General features: G+C 47.4%; 1 protein-coding gene across 6 annotated transcripts in view; it reads right to left on the bottom strand.

Annotated features, from left to right (window-relative positions):
• LOC147100723 (MORN repeat-containing protein 1-like) overlaps positions 1 to 19,289 on the bottom strand; it is a 166,396-nt gene that overhangs the window by 24,389 nt on the left and 122,718 nt on the right. For 4 of the 6 annotated variants that reach the window (XM_085967259.1, XM_085967258.1, XM_085967261.1 and 1 more), the window contains 2 exons: positions 12,644 to 12,789; positions 9,529 to 9,605 (listed from right to left, as the gene is read on the bottom strand). In XM_085967259.1, the coding sequence (XP_085823385.1) occupies positions 9,535 to 9,605; positions 12,644 to 12,789 (217 nt within the window). In that variant the 3' untranslated portion in view covers positions 9,529 to 9,534. Of the gene's footprint in view, positions 1 to 742; positions 823 to 9,528; positions 9,606 to 12,643; positions 12,790 to 19,289 lie in introns of all 6 variants that reach the window. The other 2 variants (XR_015073540.1, XM_085967260.1) reach the window with 1 other exon arrangement.

Here is a 19,289-nt window from a genome sequence, read left to right as displayed (position 1 = left end):
GCTACCACCAACAATCGCTGTCTAAGGCCCACAGGCCACTTAAGTGATGTACCACGAGGGACAGCATCAGCCGTGGAACGAACCCAGGCATAAATCAGAAAAGGAGGGGAGAAAACAGCAGAGGAAATAAAGATTAACAAGCAGCTGGCGGCATGTTTAAAGCTATTTCAATTTCGGGTTTTGCTCTTGGGGCTTGGGACACAATCAGAAGCAGTTGATTGAATTGCTGCTCCGCAATTCACTGGCAACCACCAATTATCCCCCAGGCTCTCATTACACTACCCATTTAAAACTTTACGCCACAACTGGGAGAGAGGTTGCTGCAGAATGGGAACAGCTTCACCGCAGTAATTACTGATCCTTGATGGGGGAGCTTGCAACATCCGTGCATAGACAGAAGGGTTTACCTACAGGTCTTGGTAGCGGGTAATGAGTCTGATAGCAGAAAATGCAACATCCTCTTTCATTCTCTTCTCCCCTCCTGATGGTGTTGACTAATAATGGGGCACAGTTCCATGGGTGCCGGCTGCCTTTCAATATCCGCCCAAGTAAATATTCAAACGCGAGCCTAGTGAATGCTGGTGAGCTATTCAACTAACCCTGCTCTTACCTGACGTGCATGCACTTGCTCTGTCTAGCAGTGTGAGCCCTGGATGATTTCCCTGCCCAACCCCCTCTCTAGTTCAGGAGCACTAATGAATTTCTAGCACCTCAACTGCTTCCCTGGTACCCGAGCACAAACCTGCGATCAGACTTGGGACATCCCTGGTCGGTACAGCTCAGTTCCACACCAGGCAGCTCCTTTTCCAATCTTTTATTAATCTGAAAATGTAAAACACACCGCAATTGGCTCCTGGCCATGACCCTGTGGGTAAAGGCATCATTTGGTGCAGCACAAAGCTACGCAGACCTGAAGGTCCCAGGTTCAGTTCCTGGTCTGTGCTGATTTATCTGACCTCAGACTGAGCAACAGTTGGGGCACCCTGTGTTAGGGAGAGGTCAAAGGGGGGGGTGTGTGGAATTAGTGATGGTTCCTATTCCTGATCACAATCCAGTGGCTCTTACTGAAAACGGTGTGTATGTCGGGGCTGTGTGTATATGTCTGTCTGCATGTGTGTGTCAACGTTGAGAGCAATGTTCCCCCTAAGCTGCATGGGCATGTGGCCACGCATCGATCGGGAGGTCCTGTGCAGGCCACTCACCAGCTGTTCCACTGGAAAAGGTACCGTCAATTTAAAGGGACTGCACCCGAAAAAAAATTAGAAGGAACATTGATTGGGAGTATGTGTGTGTATGTCTGTGTGTGTGTGTCTGTGTGTGTGTGTCTGTGTGTGCGTCTGTGCGTATGTCTGTGTGTGCGTATGTGTGTGTGTGTCTGTGTGTGTGTGTCTGTGTGTGCGTCTGTGCGTATGTCTGTGTGTGCGTATGTGTGTGTGTGTCTGTGTGTGCATATGTGTGTGTGTGCGTCTGTGCGTGTGTCTGTGTGTGCGTCTGTGCGTATGTCTGTGTGTGCGTATGTGTGTGTGTGTCTGTGTGTGCATATGTGTGCGTGTGTGTGTGTGTCTGTGTGTGCGTCTGTGCGTATGTCTGTGTGTGCGTATGTGTGTGTGTGCGTGGAGTGAGGGCAGAAAGGATAGGATTGAGCTTAGCTATGCCACCTTCAGTGATTAGTAGCCTGCTGACTGGGCTCTCCTCTGAAGAATGGCCACTTGGATGAGGGGAACACACAACAAGAAGGAATGCTGTGAAGGTTTAGTCATTGATGCCAGAGCAGGCGGTGGAATGTCGCTGGGTCGGTGAGGCGGGTTTATATATTCCATATGGCCTGCTGCTGAGATTTCTTTTTCAGGGTGGGAGTGGTTTTTTAAAAAAAAAAAGGAAAACATCTGTAAATAAAGCACCAATCTTTCCAAGCATCATTCAGTCATTAATAACCAAAAATCATAAAAATGTTGACATCCATCAGAGAGCTGAATCATCCATGTGTGACTGGAACATTCCTACAAGGCAATGGTTATTTATGGGGAACTGCAGTGGGTGAGAGTAGCACAGAAAAGGCAAAGAAAGCCAGACTGATCCATTGGCTGGGACAGCAGGGAACAGGAGCATGGGTGACTGGACACAACCTGGCCTGGTTAGTGAGAGTTCCTGCTCAGAAAATGCAACCTGCAAGACACAAAACATTTGCTATCTACAGGAATGATCTATTGTGTTACTGCGAATGGGCATGCAGCAAGCTGGGAATATGCCACCAAGGCTTTCCGCTCTTAATTGCTATCCTGCTAGAAAATTACACACATGGATGTCGAACGAGGATAGGATTGGACTCGGCTATGATGACTCCTGCAGTCAAATAGCCAGCTCACACTGCCTAAGCTCACATGTGGAGACTGGTATAGGAAAAGAGCAAGGAAATGGTATTAGAATAAATGGCCACTTGGGTGAGGTACTGGAGAGTGACTGGCACAAGTGCAACCGGATCCCATCAGCAGAGCAACTGGCACACAGGCTCGTGTAGAGCATAAACACCAACATGGATCAGTTGGGACGAATGGCTGGGATACAGTTCTATGTAAGTAGAACTGTATCCCAGCAAGAGAGTGACTGGTACAAGTGGAACCGTATCTCAGCAGATGAGTGACTGGCACAAGTGGAACCGTATCCCAGCAGATGAGCGACTGGCACAAGTGGAACCGTATCCCAGCAGATGAGTGACTGGCACAAGTGGAACCGTATCCCAGCAGATGAGTGACTGGCACAAGTGGAACTGTATCCCAGCAGATGAGTGACTGGCACAAGTGGAACTGTATCCCAGCAGATGAGTGACTGGCACAAGTGGAACCGTATCCCAGCAGATGAGTGACTGGTACAAGTGGAACCGTATCCCAGCAGATGAGTGACTGGCACAAGTGGAACTGTATCCCAGCAGATGAGTGACTGGCACAAGTGGAACCGTATCCCAGCAGGTGAGTGACTGGCACAAGTGGAACCGTATCCCAGCAGGTGAGTGACTGGCACAAGTGGAACCATTTCCCAGCAGGTGAGTGACTGGCACAGGTGGAACCATTTCCCAGCAGGTGAGTGACTGGCACAAGTGGAACCGTATCCCAGCAGGTGAGTGACTAGCACAAGTGGAACCATTTCCCAGCAGGTGAGTGACTGGCACAGGTGGAACCATTTCCCAGCAGGTGAGTGACTAGCACAAGTGGAACCGTATCCCAGCAGGTGAGTGACTAGCACAAGTGGAACCATTTCCCAGCAGGTGAGTGACTGGCACAGGTGGAACCATTTCCCAGCAGGTGAGTGACTAGCACAAGTGGAACCGTATCCCAGCAGGTGAGTGACTGGCACAAGTGGAACCGTATCCCAGCAGGTGAGTGACTAGCACAAGTGGAACCATATCTCAACAGGAGTAACTGACACATTGACCCACATCCCATCAGAAGAGAGACCAACACGTCGAACCATATCGAAGTCGGAGAGAGACTGAAACTGAAACAAGAATTTTTTTTTCGGAGTTAATAGCATCACTTTAAGATCCGCCTGTTCTCTGTATTTTACAGCTTAATACACTCAGTACAGGCACTGCATGGCCACGTAAACCTAAGGCTAGCTGCATATTGGCTTAAAATATTAAGCTTGAAATATTTTTTGAAGTCTCTTCTGAGCGGCTTCACCATCGGATTGGGTGACTATTGAATGATTAGCTTGTTCAGTACTTCATGTCCTTGGCAGCTTTTAAATGTGATTCGTTTGCCCAAAGCAACTTAACCACCATCATATGGGACATGGGTTATTTTTGCTAATTGAATTAAAATGCAAGTAATTTGCTGAGATTTTAATCAGTTTTGACTCCGTTGGTACATGCACAGCCCAGCGAGGAACTGGCTCTGACAGACCTGAAAGGGTCCAAGACTCCATATCCCCCGTTTACGCTGGGTTAGCTGATCTCACCTGGGGAAGTGAATGGGTCCTGGAAGTGGGAAGGGAAAATATAGCCTCTCCTGACTGCTAACCAGTGATCCCTGATGGAAAACAGTGTGTGTGTGTGTACAGACCTCGGGCAAGGACAGGATCAGGTTCAGCTGCAATATCCCTGACAATTGCACAGTCGACATTAACTGTCCTGCGCACACACGAACAGCAGCAAGGAGTGAGGTGGCAGGGGGTGTCCAGCCCTGTGGAACCATGCACCAGTCTGCAATCAGTGCCTTCAGCAGAGGAGGGAGGAAAGTTGAAGAAAAGAAACTGATCAGTTTTGTAAAAAGAATGAATTTGCATTTATATAGCACTTTTCACAACCTCAGACGTCCCAAAACACTTCACAGCCAATGAAGTACTTTTGAAGTGCAGTCATTGTTGCAATATAGGATGTGCAACAGCCAATTTGTGCACAGCAAGGTCCCCCAAACAGCAAAGCAGACCAGATAATCTGTTTTAGCAATGTTGGTTGAGGGATAACTATTGGCCAGGACACCGGGGAGATCTCCACTGCTCTTCTTCGAAATAGTGTTATGGGATCTTTTATGTTCACCTGAGAGGGCAGACGGGGCCTCGGTTTAACATCTCATCTGAAAGACGGCACCTCTGACAGTGCAGCACTTCCTCAGCACTGCACAGGAGTGTCAGCCTGGATTAGGTGGCTCAAGTCTCTGGAGTGGGACTTGAGCCCACAACCTTCTAACTCAGTGCAATACTCAATGTAAGGGATGGCTTTTGGAATTTAGGGATGTAAATTTGTGGCGCAGGATGAAAAAGATCAGAGGTGAAGAGTGAAATTACCAGGACCGTAGAGGGTGCAGCCTCTGTACACCGCACAATGCAGCAAAAGCAATATGTAGCTCTTTATAGACTGGTGGTGCCTGAAGGCAGATTCGAATTTGCAGCACATGTATTAATGGGGGATGGGCAGGGAGGAGTCTTTAAAATTTCACTGGGCCGTTTAAATCATATCCATCTGTATATTTCTAACGGGTTTCTTTTTATCCCAATCTCTTTAGTGTCTTCCCCAATCATGCATGACTCCCCAGCTGACAGCGTAATCCTGTCCTTCTGCTAGCTGTTAGGAGATGTATTGGCCCTTTTACATTATGTGTGGCTAGCAGATAAGTGACATCAAAACACCCTCCTTGCACTGCCCTCCTGCGCGTTTACAGTGCCCTCTCTTTGCACTCTCCTATAGCTCGTTGGAGGGCGATTTGGAAATGGAGATCTGCACAGGCACGTCTGCGTTTTCCTCAAGGCGCTGAAGGAGAAGCAAGGCAAATAACCTTGTAGGTCGGTTGTCTTCTTCGAATTAAAACTAAATGGAGTTGCGGACCTGGGAATAGATGCTGAGTCAGCCTGATGCACTATCTATGCCGAGTCGTGGTTCAATTTTACGTCATGCCTAATTTTACGTCGTGCTGAATTGTCCGAGTGCATTAGCAGCTCATCCAGCACTTCAAACATCCACTCCCTCCACCATCAGTGCACTGTGGGTCTATACTGCTGTCAGATCTTGGGAGATCGTCACCTTTATCTTTACACCACCGTTCACTACCAGAAACCTGAGCATTTGCACTTGCCTTATGAGGACGCTGGGACTGATTATCCCTATGATGTTCCTCCTTCCCTCCCTGCCTCTGAAGTGCATGGCTTCCACACGGCACTACCCTGGCAAAATGCCCGAGAACAGTGACTGACCCTGGGGCGAGGGGCATCGCATTTATACGGCAATACACGAGAGGGTCTAATTGAAACTTATAAAATTCTAACAGGACTAGACAGACTAGATGCAGGAAGGATGTTCCCGATGGCGGGGGAGTCCAGAACCAGGGGTCACAGTCTAAGGATAAGGGGTAAGCCATTTAGGACAGAGATGAGGAGGAATTTCTTCATCCAGAGAGTGGTGAACCTATGGAATTCTCTACCACAGAAGGCAGTGGAGGCCAACTTATTAAATATATTCAAGAAGGAGATAAATATATTTCTTAAGGCTAAAGGGATCAAGGGATATGGGGAGAAAGCAGGGACAGGGTACTGAATTTGGATGATCAGCCATGATCTCATTAAATGGCGGAACAGGCTCGAGGGGCCGAATGGCCTACTCCTGCTCCTATCTTCTATGTTTCTATACCCTGTGCCACTGCGCCAATTCTCCCACTCCCCTTCTATAGACGCATGGACTGACGACACTCACCGTTTAGGCTGACACGCGATGGATGACAGCTTGGGCAAGGTACTGGAGGTCAGTCCCCTCCTGTACAACTGTATCCCAGCATGGGAATATGAATGGTTTTTACCTCTGGTATCAGGAGAAATGTACTGCGCAACCTTGCAAAGTGATGACCAATAGATTTAATTTGTCACACTAATTGGTGACTGTGATGTTTTTACTGTTGCAGCAATACAATTTTACACCAGAAATAAAATGAAAAACATTGGACCTTAAATCCCTGTGAGGAGAAAATATATCACCAGCACGGTTGGATTTTATAGAGTACAGATTATTTACTTAGTCGCTAAAGCAGTGAAATTCATCAGCTCTGTTTATGTACCTGTAATAAAAATGTCCAGAATTCAGTGTTTGCTTTATACTACCTCTGGGTTCTTGGGTCCCATTTATATGCATTTAATAATACATTTCCGTCCCAGAGCAGCGCTGGTTTTCTCTGCTGCTAGACGAGGTGATGTCACAGAGTTACCTGCTGCGACCCGTCTGCCAGACAACATTGCCACACGAGGTGCTAAGTGCATTGTTGCCACAACACGCTTCCCAGCTTGAATCGACTGTGACAGATACACTGCAGAATACTTTTTATGGCTCCACTGTGTGGGGCCGGGAAATCAGAGCAAGCAAGCATATCCCCAGCTAGTTTCCAGCCTGCAGATTAAAACCTGCGAACCGTTCAAGTAATTTAACATGCGCTGCTGTTGTGCTTTATTTACTGTGTATTTATTTGCTAATTTTCTTCCATTCTTTCTGGAAAACTCTTGCTATACGACCCCGAGTCAAATGGCTGAACGGCACTCACTGACCAGGTCCACTCATGAAGAATGACCACATGGGTGAAGTACTAGAGGGTACCAGGTGTATGTGGAACTGTGGTATTAGCTACTGCCCTCAGGTTGTGAGAGTGTGTGCGTGCATGCACGTGTGTGTGTGTGTGTGTGTGTGTGTGCGTGCGTACATGTGCGTGCGTGTGCCTGCTTGTGTGTTTGCGTGTGTGTGCGCGCGCATCGCCATTAATATATTCTACGTCCTGGTGTCCATATTGAAAGGTTCTCTGTTCTGGTGAAAAACAAAATCCTGCAGACGCTGAAAATCTAAAACAAAAACAGAAAACGCTGAAACCCACAGTCAGCATCTGCGGAGAGAACAGGCAAGTTCACATTTCATAGAATCATAGAAGTTTACAGCACAGAAGAAGGCCATTCGGCCCATCATGTCTGTGCTGGCCGAAAAAGAGCTATACAGCCTAATCCCACTTTCCAGCTCATGGTCCATAGCCCTGTAGGTTATGGCACTTCAAGTGTGACGTAAGAAAACTACCAGGCACTTGGTCTAAGCGTTAAACAAAGCTTTAATCAACTGTTTTACAACATGGAGGTCTAGTTGTGTCCTTCACTAGTTCCTGTTAAGAATGTCCTGCGCAAGCTGGGCCCGTGCCCGAGTATTTATACTCTCCCTGGACAGCGCCGCCCGCAGGTCGCTCAGTTGATTCATGTCAAAGTGCATATCCAAGTACTTTTTAAATGCGATGAGGGTTTCTGCCTCTACCACCCTTTCAGGCAGTGAGTTCCAGACCTCCACCACCTTCTGGGTGAAAACATTTCTCCTCAACTCCCCTCTAATCCTTCTACCAATTACTTTAAATCTATGCCCCCGGTTATTGACCTCTCTGCTAAGGTAAATAGGTCCTTCCTATCCACTCTATCTAGGCCCGTCATAATTTTATACACCTCAATTAAGTCTCCCCTCAATCTCCTCTGTTCCAAAGAAAACAGCCCCAGCCTATCCAATCAAGGTTTGCACCTGAAGTGTTAACTTACCTTCTATGTTCTCTATTAGCAGGGTCTATGTTTGCAGGTAACCCCATTAAAAGGTTATGTGTGCTCGTGTCTCCGAAGGGGTGAACATGCATCACACTAATGGCCCATCATATTTGTGAGCAGCATTTCAGTCAGTTTTAGGAAGAGAGTTACTATGCATCACTTTCTCACCTTCACATTCAGCTAGTCCCCATTGACATGCTGGGAACTGCTTTTATATGGAGCCCAACAACAACAACAACTTGCATTTATATGGCGCCTTTAACGTCCCTAAACAAAATTTGACACCGAGCCACATAAGGAGATATTAGGGCAGGTAATGAAAAGCATGGTCAAAGAGGTCAGTTTTAAAGAGCATCTTAAAGGAGGAGAAAGAGGCCGAGAGATTTAGGGAGGGAATTCCAGAGTTTAGAGCCTAGACAGCTGAAAGCACGGCCGCCAATGGTAGATAGCAAATGTGCAGGTCTAGATCACTGATCCTCATAGCCGAATCGCAGACCAACAGTTTTGTGGATGTATGATGCCATCCGGATAAGAGAGACCGGATCTCCCTCTGCACTGATGTAAGCGTCATTTTATGAACGCATAATCCTGGCAAAGAGCCTTGCCTGCTGGCAATTTCCCAATATGTGCTCCCGGTGTGCGATGCTCCCCACTGGGAGCATGATTTTGTAAAATTAGCTCTACAGTGTAAAAGCAATTAGTTTCGGACTCCTGCAGCCAGCAGCAAGTGATGTGACTTTGGTTCCATCTCGGTGAGCTAGATTTGAGCCAGAGGTGAAAGGACAATTTACTGTGTCAGCCATTCCCTCTCTGAAGGTGATCCCTGAGTTTTCAGCATTTGCAGTTTTTTTTTAAAATACAGACAGTGCTGGAACTGCACAGCAGGTCCGTCAGCATCTGTAGAAAGAGTCTGGGAGCCCAGCAGGAAACAAGCAGGATCCCAGCAGGAACCAAGCAGGATGCCAGCAGGAATCCAGCAGGATTTCAGCCACCAAGCTTAGCAAACCTGGCAAGTTTACTTGGTTGCAGCTGCCATCTGTGCCACATCAATGTATCACTAATATGGCATTAAAAGACGGGCTAAGTAGCAGTCTCTATCTAAAGCATTAACCCATTGTTTGTCTTTACAGCTGCTGACAGACCTCCTGTGTATTTCTAGCATTTGCTGTGACCTTTTAGAATTATTTTTGTTAACCACGCTGAGATGTGTAATTATTTTTATGATGTTGGTGCTCTGTGGGGCACTCTACCTAAAGGTCTCTAAGTGCTTCTGTAATAGGCTGTGCAAAAGTGGCCTCTCACGATATCGTCACCTCAGCAACCTGACAGTCCTCACTCCCCAGACCAGCAGCTTGTTACTGCAGCAACCTCATCTGTAGAGTACGAGCAAAATGAGCTAACAACTGCTTGCTGCTTCTCCCCAGACGTGAGGCATTGTGTTAAGTGCTACACAGAGGCGCTTGTACTGGCTAAGCTGCAACTCACACCCACCTGCTCTCAGTTATCTTCTCCTGTGAGACTGTTCCTTTGTCGCTCAATGTTCTGCTGCTTGATCTCTTGCTCGCTTTCTGCATTTGAGAAGATAGGACCCAGTCATTTTTACAGCACAAAGTACAATACACATCTAGTTTAACTCAGTGACTACTCATGTCATGGTTTGTAGTTTCATCCTGTAACTATTTGCATATCTGCAGGCAAAAAGCCTTTTGCAAGTTAGATTTCCATCAACACAAATACATCTTTGATGCCTTCTTACATAATATTTTTTCTCCCCTTCTCTCTGGAAGGTGCCAACTCATACTGGGGTATGGAACCACAGTTCCACTGATTGCTGGTGGCAGTACCATTATGGCTCATTCAAGGTACCAGGCCGGGTTTCTGGAGGTACCAGGCCGGTATACGTTGAATATCTGTTCAGATCTCTCCGACTACCAGAGCAGATCACTCCAGGATTGCTCTGGGTGCCCGAGTAAAGATTTCAAGCTTTTATCCTGGTAACTAGACTGGCTCCAGTAAGCTTACTTTGAGACTCATGTGGAATCTGCTGGGTGCCATCTGGTACCTTACCCGTGTGATACTGGAGTTATTCATGTTTCGTGTTTGAGCCGAGACAATTGGAAAGCCATTTGGTGAAGCCAATCTTGCCCTCCCTCCCCTGATGTGCACAAGCACACATTTTCCAGCAGACATCACTGGATGCCGGCCAAGACCCTATCTAATGCAGTGGGCACTCAAGCCATTCATTGTGCCCCTACTGGCAGCCTGGCCAAGATGAGCTAACTCAAAGGCTTGGGCAAAGCATTGGAGCTGGGATTTCCCCTTGTCTGAATGGCTCAGTTCCACACTAGCGGGTAAATTAACAACTGAGCCATCGTGGGGTGTGCGAACCTTTGTGATTGAAGTAGTGGAACTCAAGGTGTACTCAAGTGGGAGTAGTGGTAAAGTGAAGGTGCCGTCGGTCACTGAGAAAAATGCATAAAAGCGGTTGATTAGAGTGATTTAAAAAAAAATATAGCTTAGCAGGACCAATTACGATAGGATTGTTCTAAAAACCCAACTGGTTCACCAAAGTCCTTTAGGGAAGGAAACCTACCGTCCTTACCCGGTCTGGGCCTATATATGACTCCAGTCCCACACCAACGTGGTTGACTCCTAACTGCCCTCTTAAGTGACCTATTAAGGAGAACGCCCACCAGCACCACCTTCTCGGGGCAACTAGGGATGGGCAATAAATGCCAGCCTTGCCCGTGACACACACATCCGGAGAACGAATGTTGAGCAGGGCGAGATACTGATCGGAACCAAGCTGCCATGAGGCTGACATCCCAATGTGCTATTTTGAAAAAGGACAGGGAGCTGACATTCCTCCCTCAAAGCATACCACCAAAAAACACTGGTTGTTCAATCCATTGCTGTTTGTAGGGATCTTACTTTGCAAAAACCAATGGCTGCCACGTCTGCCTTCATAACAACAGCGACTAACTTTGAGAGCAATTCATTGGCTGTGAAGCACGGCGAGATGTGATAAGGCATATATAAAAGCCAGGCACTGTTTCATGGAGGAATTGAATGGTGAAGTAAGCACTGATCTGCATTAGTGGTTAAATAGTTCTGAGCATGTCATTAGGCTATTCATGCCACCTGGAATTGTCACAGTGCCATATGCGGTTGAAACATGTGGTTGAAGCTGGAAGAACGTTACCTGCAGCTGGCCAGGAACTGCTGACTTGCAAGGCTTCTTGTTTAAACTTCTATCCCCTGCAGCAAGAAGATGCAAACCCCAGTCACAGCTCCACCACGCCCTCCCAACACCTGTGGAACATATGCCAGCCCAAATGAGTAATACGTATGCTGTGGTGGGAGCTGTAACAGCACCAAATGTGCAGGACCCTTTCCTTTTCTGCGGCCTCACTCTACTCTACTCTCCCGCGGAGGTGCCATCTTGCATATGAGATGTTAAACCGAGGCCCCGTCTGCCCTCTTGGGTGGATGTAAAAGATCCCATGGCACTATTTCGAAGAAGAGCAGGGGAATTCTCCCCGGTGTCCTGGCCAATATTTATCCCTCAACCAACATCACTTAGAAAAAAAGATTATCTGGTCATTGTCACATTGCTGTTTGTGGGACCTTGCTGTGCGCAAATTGGCTGCTGCATTTCCCTACATTACAACAGTGACTACACTTCAAAAGTACTTAATTGGGTGTAAAGCGCTTTGGGACGTCCTGAGGTTGTGAAAGCCGCAAGTCTTTCAACTCTTTCATCACCACACCGAGTTGCTCCATCTAATCATCAGGAGCACACGATCGGCAGACTACCTGCTTCTCTGGTCTATTATCCAAATGGTGCAGAAAATTCCCCCTGCCCCTGGGAATCCCCACACTGTGAGTTGGCTGCTCCATGGAGATGCTTCTTTGAAGGAGGGAGGGAGGGATCAGGGAGTGAGTCGATGTGGCTGTGGGGCATCAGCAGCAGCTCTGCTGGGAAAGGTCACGCAGTGTGGGTGTGTAGTGGAATCCGCAGAACAGATCCGGAGAGGAATTTCGAAAATGTGAAATTGAATAAATATTAATCCTCTTAAGTTTAGTTAAGTCTTGCCCAGTGAGGCAGGAAAGATTAACAGCGAGGGAGCTCCCTATCTGCCTCACTTCTGTACACTGGCCAAGAGCTGCTCTGAAGCTATCTGCAAATGTTGGTGGGCTGAAAAATCCCACCAGCCCTGCGGATCGAGGATGGTATTGGGTAGGGGAGTAGCGAATCATTTTTGAAATATGTTTTTTGTGTGTATGTGAAGCTCCCTCCCACCCATTTAGATGAGGAAAGACGGGAGGAGGCTCGTGTGAGGCATTAAACGCCGGCATAGACTGGTTGGGCTGAATGGCCTGTTTCTGTGCCCTATATCCTATGTAATCCTGCCTTAACACGACCGTGGAAGAGCGGCCCCTATGGCACCATCTCATATTTCTACAGTTGCCATAGCCTCTCTGAGTGAGACAGCCTCATCAAGCAACATCATGGATCACAGTCAAATGGGTTGGATCGTTGTCTACATCTTAAAAGATGCCTTGTACGAAGATTTGAGAAGCTCGTCGGTTTCGAAGCTTTTACCTTCTCCAGTTCGTCCAGAATCATGAAGGGGCGATAGCAGACTGGGGGCAGAGCGAGGGCAATATTCTGAAACACCGCGTAGCCACATTCTGCCCTTTGTTTGGCCGGAGCAGGAACGGAACCCTTCTCCTCTGGTAGAGAGATCCCTGCAAAAGTATGGACAATCAATTAGTACATTCACACTGACATCCCTGTTGTTAGGAACACAAATACAGTACCAGAACATGTTGTCCATCGAGCCTGATCTGACATTTTGTTAGCCACAACCCTTAGACCCCACCCTATCTCCATATCCTTTAACACCCTTACAACAACAACTTGCATTTATATTGCACTTTTAACGTAGTGAAAACATCCCAAGACACTTCACAGGAGCGTTATTAGACAAAATTTGACATCAAGCCACATAAAGAGCTATTAGGACAGGTGACCAAAAGCTTGGTGAAAGAAGTAGGTTTTAAGGAACAACTTAAAGGGAGAGAGGTAGAGGCGGTGAGTTTTAGGGAGGGAATTCCAGAGCTTAGGGTCTAGGAAGCTGCTGGCATACATGAGCTGTCATCTCATTCTGCTTACTAAGCTTCCTCCGCTGAACAATTTGCAATGGTTGCCTGTGACAGCCTAACTCAAAAGCATAATGGCACAGCGAATTACTGAACAATGAAATGCGACACTGGAACGGATGTTTTATTTATTGATAATAATTTGAGCTTTTACAAAAGCAAAATACTGCGGATGCTAGAAATCTGAAATAAAAACAGAAAATGCTGGACATACTCAGCAGGTCAGGCAGCATCTGTGGGGAGAGAAACAGAGTTAACATTTCAGGTCGATGACCTTTCGTCAGAACTGGAAAATATTACAGGTGTAACAGGTTTTAAGCAAGTACAGAGGCAGGGAAAGTGGGGATGGGAGGAAAGAACAAAAGGGAAGGTCTGTGATAGGGTGGAAGGCAGGAGAGATTGAATGACAGAATTTGAGCTTTTACTTTTTTATTACTTGTCTTTGGGATGTGGACGCTGCTGGCGTGGCCAGCATTTATTGCCCATCCCTAGTTGCCCTGAGAAGGTTGGTGGTGGGCCTTCCCCTTGAACCGCTGAAGTCCTTGTGCTGATGGTGCTCCCACAATAACGTTAGGTAGGATAACATCAGGATTTTGACCCAGTGATGATGAAGGAAGAACGATATATGCCCAAGTCAGATGGTGCATGCGGACGGTGTTCCCATGACGTTCCTGCTCTTATCCTTCCCGGTGGTAGAGGTCACTGGGGTAGGAGGTATCATTGCAGTAAGTTCGCTGAGTTACTGCAGTGCATCCTGTAGATAATATACACTGGCTGATTGTGGAAGGGATGTATATGGAGCTCAATGGCAGGGGAGCCGATCAAATGGACTACTTTGCCTTGGATGGTATTGAACTTCTTGAGCTTTGACCGAAACTGGCTCCTGGTCTGACAACGCAACTATTTTAAAATCCTCATTCTTGTTTTCAAATCCCTCCATGGCCTCACCCCTCCCTATCTCTGTAACCTCCACCAGTCCTACAAGCCTTCGAGATCTCTGCACTCCACCAATTCTGTCTGGCCTCTTGCGCATCCCCGATTTTAATCATGCCACCATTGGCGGCCGTGCTTTCAATCTCCTGGGCCCTAAGCTCTGGAATTCCCTCCCTAAACCTTTCCGCCTCTCTACCTCTCTCTCCTCCTTTAAGATGCTCCTTATAACCTAACTCTTTGACCAAGCTTTTGGTCATCTGTACCGATATTTCCTTCTGTGGCTCGGTGTTAAAAATATTTTTATTGATAACGTGCTTGTTAATTGCCATGGGACATTTTGCTATGTTAAAGGAGCTATATAAATGCAAGTTTTGTTGTTGTTGAGCGGCTGCACATGGTCAGGCGAGTGGTGAGTGTTGCATCACATTCCAGACTTGAGCCTTGTGGATGATGGAGAGGCATTGACGTGTCCTCTAACAGTCCCACCTCCTCTCCTGAAAGCACTCACTCATTCTGGGGTATGTTGAATTAGCACTTTCCCACCCACCCATGCCTCAGCCAAGTGGCCATTCTTCATTTATGAACCAAAACAGTGAATGCATTCAGGCTAGTCGGCCATGAGAGGTGGGGGGGGGGGGGGGAGCTGATGATCGAGTTTGCTCCTGTCCTCATTCGCCACACATATGCACATGTGCACTTTCCAGTGGTGGTAGGGAGGGATGACTGGGTAGTCATCAGCAGCAAGACCCGGGCTGATTGTCATCTCCCTAGCTCCTTAGCCCAGAGGCCCTAGAGCTAATAGCACAGACATTAACCTGGGATCTTCCTAGTCTGTATGGTCCAGCTGCTTACTAGGTAGTGCATGCCCCAGCTGATTTATTGGAAGAGCCTGTGCAACTTTTAATTTTTGTTTCACTTAAATAAAATCTGCAGTTTTTCTTGAAATGAACCCTCTTTGATTATCCCTGCGCCATGCGGTAGGCCCCTGGCTGATGGGACGGTCACCCTGAAGGCCCATTGTCGACTCCAACGCGGGGAGAGTGATTTTTTTTTTACATAGCATTTACAGCAAAGAAACAGGCCATTCGGCCCAACTGATCTATGCCGGTGTTTATGCTCCACACGAGCCTCCTCCCACCCTTCTTCATCTCACCCTATCAACATATCCTTCTAATCTTTTCTCCTTCATGTGATTATCTAGCTTCCCATTAAATACATCTATGTAATTTGCCTCAACTACTCCATAGTGAGTTCCAATTTCTTACCACTCTCTGGGTAAAGAAGTTTCTCCTGAATTCCCTATTGGATTTATTGGTGACTATCGTTTATTATTAGCCCCTAGTTTTGATCTCCCCACAAGTGTAAACATTTTCTCTACATCTACCCTTTCAAACCCTTTCATAATTTTAAAGACCTCTATTAGGTCACCCCTCAGCCTTCTCTTTTCTAGAGTGATGTAGACTTATCTACCTGATTTTATTTATTGGGGCAAAGGTCTGGAGTATACTCGCCGTCCTTCCCCCTTTTCTCCCCACAGCAAAGAGGAATTGAGGGAGGAATTGAAGGCAACCGACTTTGTTGAGATAATGGAGCACGGGACTGTGTGTAATGCCCTGTGGGTAGCAGTGGCAGTGCAATTCTGGTTCCTGAGCATCACTATCACCATGGTACTCACTGACTTAAGTCAGAATGCCAAACGCAGTGGAAACCATTGATCGTGCCAGAAGAACAGGGGAGATAAATCTGTTTGTGTTAGCAAACAGCTCACTTCCATGCTGTCTGACACTCAGAGTCAATCACCTAATCCTTTCCCATCTGTTCAGATTTTTATTTCTTTAAGATTAAAAAAAACAACTGCAAACATACACACGATTAACTCCTCAGAGTAACTGAAGGGCTATGCAACAGATACTGAGGATGAAACACTCACCAGGAGTGATGCTGGTGGTAGCCCCAACGGCACTGCAGTGCAAAATGCTGGAGTCTGTGCCTCCCAGCAACAGTAGAACTTTCCCTCCCCGCCCCAGCCTCTATATTATGAGTGTTTGCTTCAATCTGGAGGCCATTTTCACTGGCTAATAGGTCACAGGGTCCGATGCATGAGACATGCTCCCAGTTAACCTTGGCAGTGTTAATTGTTAATTTCATTTATTAACGTAAAAGCTTTATCAAAAGTGAATTGGCTGAACTAGTTACTGCTCTTCGGGAGACGTGAAAGCTACCTCATTTGCAATTAGCGTCGCACTTAAGTGTACAAGTTACGAGTTTGCATTTTCTTACTGCCAAACATGCCTTGTTTATCTTTTCCTGAATTTTCTCACCTGCAGGCTCTGACTTCTTCCCAGGGATACAGTTCCACACCCAAGTGAACATTCTTTGTACTTGAGTATAGAAAACCAATGCTGATAGGCTATTTGACTGTGGGAGGGCATTAGATACGGCCTTCACCTGAGATTTGCACACAGGCACTTGCCTGCTGAGATAACTTGACAGTGGTCGGGAGTCTCCCCTCTCCCAGCCCTAGCGCATCGAGGGTGATGGTAACGTCCCTACTGCCACACTATCTGGGATCAACTAACTCAGTATAGGCCTGGGGTCAAACACTGGTGTATGCCTCAGTACCACACTGCATGGTGCATTTACCCAGTAAGCTTGCTCTGGTGAGTGTGTGATAAAGTGGGTTATTTCTTTATTAAATATATAGTTTTGTAGTACATTCCCCTTCTTAACATTGTAAATATTATCTGATTATTGTGCATCTAGGTGCATCATTAAAAATCTTATGTCCGAGTGCACTTCCTGTCTATTTTTTGTATTACAAATTCCTATGTCCATATTTATAATGGAAACTGTCGATGTAAACTTGTCACGCTGTAATTACACCCTCCCCCCAGTGGAGGTGCAACAGCTTCATCTGAAGAACACACTTGGTCTTGACTTTTCACTGCAACACCACAGGAGACTGGCTAGTTTTGGGGGGTGGGGTGAGCTCCATAAGCAGCCCTAAATTGTCATTTCATAAACATAAAAAGACCATTTTTACAAATAATCAGAATTGTTGGTTGTTCTACACTATCCTTTATAGGAAATTCCCCTAAGTGTATGTAAAATATGAAGGGCACAGAGTTGTGCAGTGGTTAAGCAGACTGTCACCTCGAGGGTCTCAGTTAGAATCTGACCCAGAGTAATGGGATGACCTATCTTGCTCTGCTCTGGGGCTCTTTCACTCTCTGTCAGCTGTTTCTTCACCCCCTTTCCCTCCAGCATCTTCTGTGCTGATTTCAGCCTTTCTCGCTCAGCCGCTATGAAGGGTCCTGCACAAGATAAGCCTGGCAAGGATCTGCAGCATAAGAATGAGCTATTCTTCGGTACAAGTTTGCATTAAATTAGCAGTCTCATTCAGAGAGGCAAAAAGGATGTGTGAAAAATGGAAATCAAAAACATGCGTCATTGTTGAAGGTGAGGGTGGAAATTAAGCAGCTTTTATACTGAGTTCCAAGAAATGGGTTTTCTCAGCCACTCGCCTTAGCACCTCCAGTAAAGTTACTTTAGGGTCTTCACTGGCTGTATGAGACTCACATGTCAGGAAGTACTGACGATAACATGCCACAAAACCACAATGTAAAAGTAGGTGAAACCATTCTGTTGGAACAGTCTGGAGGGGTAGAGGGAGCTACACTCTGCACCTAACCCTTGTTATACCTGAAGTAGGCTTTATACTGGTTTGGGGTAGAACTTCCTCCCTTGTGCTATGTTAACAAAATTGTTACATCACTAAAACTGACTTGTTAATGACCAATTTAAAACATAATATAGAGGAATCTCATCCAAACAAATTAATCAATTCATCAAAAATAGGACATGGAGACACCTTGATCCCACAGTATAAAAGGTTGAGCTCCGAGGTGTCAACGGCCCGAGGCTGTAGCCAGGGAAGGGGTGAAGCTGGGGGTGTGGGTACGCAGTCTGCGGTGGTGGACAAAGATGATGGCTTTGGTCTCCCCTATAGTTAGCCGGAGGAAGTAACAATTTATCCAAGGTGGGTGTCAGACAAAGGCAGTGGAGGAGAGCTGGGTGTCATTAGCAAGTGGATGACATCGCCAAGGGGAAGTTGGTAGATGAGGAAGAGGAGGGAGCTCAAGGATGGGCCTTGGGAGGCTCCGGAGGTGACGTGCAGGGCTTGGAATAGAATCCCATGGCCTAGAAATTCAGTGGGCCTTGCGCCCACTTAGCGCCTAAAGAGGTCTTTTGCGCCGGCGGGGTGGTAGCGCGGAAATTGAGTGCAGCGGTATTGGCGGCGGTAGCCGTTAGCGCTGCGCCGGGACCGATGACGTCATCGGTGTGCGCGGTGGCCCGTAACGCCCCGAAACCGCGCCGATCCCCATATTTATTTGCGGCCACCTCCTCCGAAGCGGGCGCAAACAGCGACCAGAAAACGGGGCCGTCCTGCTGCCATAGTGGGGCGCTTTAAAGCGGAAGGTGCGGCCGGCCGCTTTTTCGGCGGCCGCCTGCCCGCACCTCCTTCCCCGGCCTCCTCCACCCCCCCCCCGCGGCATTGCCGCCTGGTTTCCGTGAAGCCCGGCACTTCTCCATTGTGCCGGGCTCTTTTGCCGGCACTCGCGATCGGGGCTCCGGCCGTTGCAGGCACCTCCCCCTTAAGAGAAGGAGGAGGCCTGCAGTACCGCAGCCTGCCGCACCGCATCGGGTGGCGCTGCGGCAACTAGCGCGCCGATATTCAGTTGCAGCGCCCCAAACGGAGGCGGGCACACCCTGGTATAGCGCCCGCTTCCGAATTGGGGCGCAGAAGACGAATATACGGCGTGCGCTAATGCCTCCCCGCCCAGCGCTAACTTTTGGGCGCGAGCGAGCTGCCCGCGCCCAAGTGAATTTCTAGGCCAATGTTTTTTGGTCTGACTCATTGGACAAGCTTGCAGGGTCATTGAGAAAGTCACTGAAATATAAAAATCGGTTGCACATAAGCACATTCTACTGAGAAGGGAAGAATATCAGCCTCTTTGATCATTTTTGCAATCTAATATTCGTGCACCATTGAGCACCCAAAGTGGGATCCTGTCCATTTTACAGACTAGTGCCTTCCTGCGATCATTTCCTTGACTCGTATGATCTATGTGGCCCTAATTTGCTATGGCACA

Source organism: Somniosus microcephalus, chromosome 25 (assembly GCF_052327205.1).
Source record: "Somniosus microcephalus isolate GS21.2 chromosome 25, FLI_Smic_1.0, whole genome shotgun sequence".
Taxonomy (NCBI): domain Eukaryota; kingdom Metazoa; phylum Chordata; class Chondrichthyes; order Squaliformes; family Somniosidae; genus Somniosus; species Somniosus microcephalus.
Note: the sequence above shows the minus strand (reverse complement) of the source record. Positions and strands in the feature narration are given on the sequence as shown.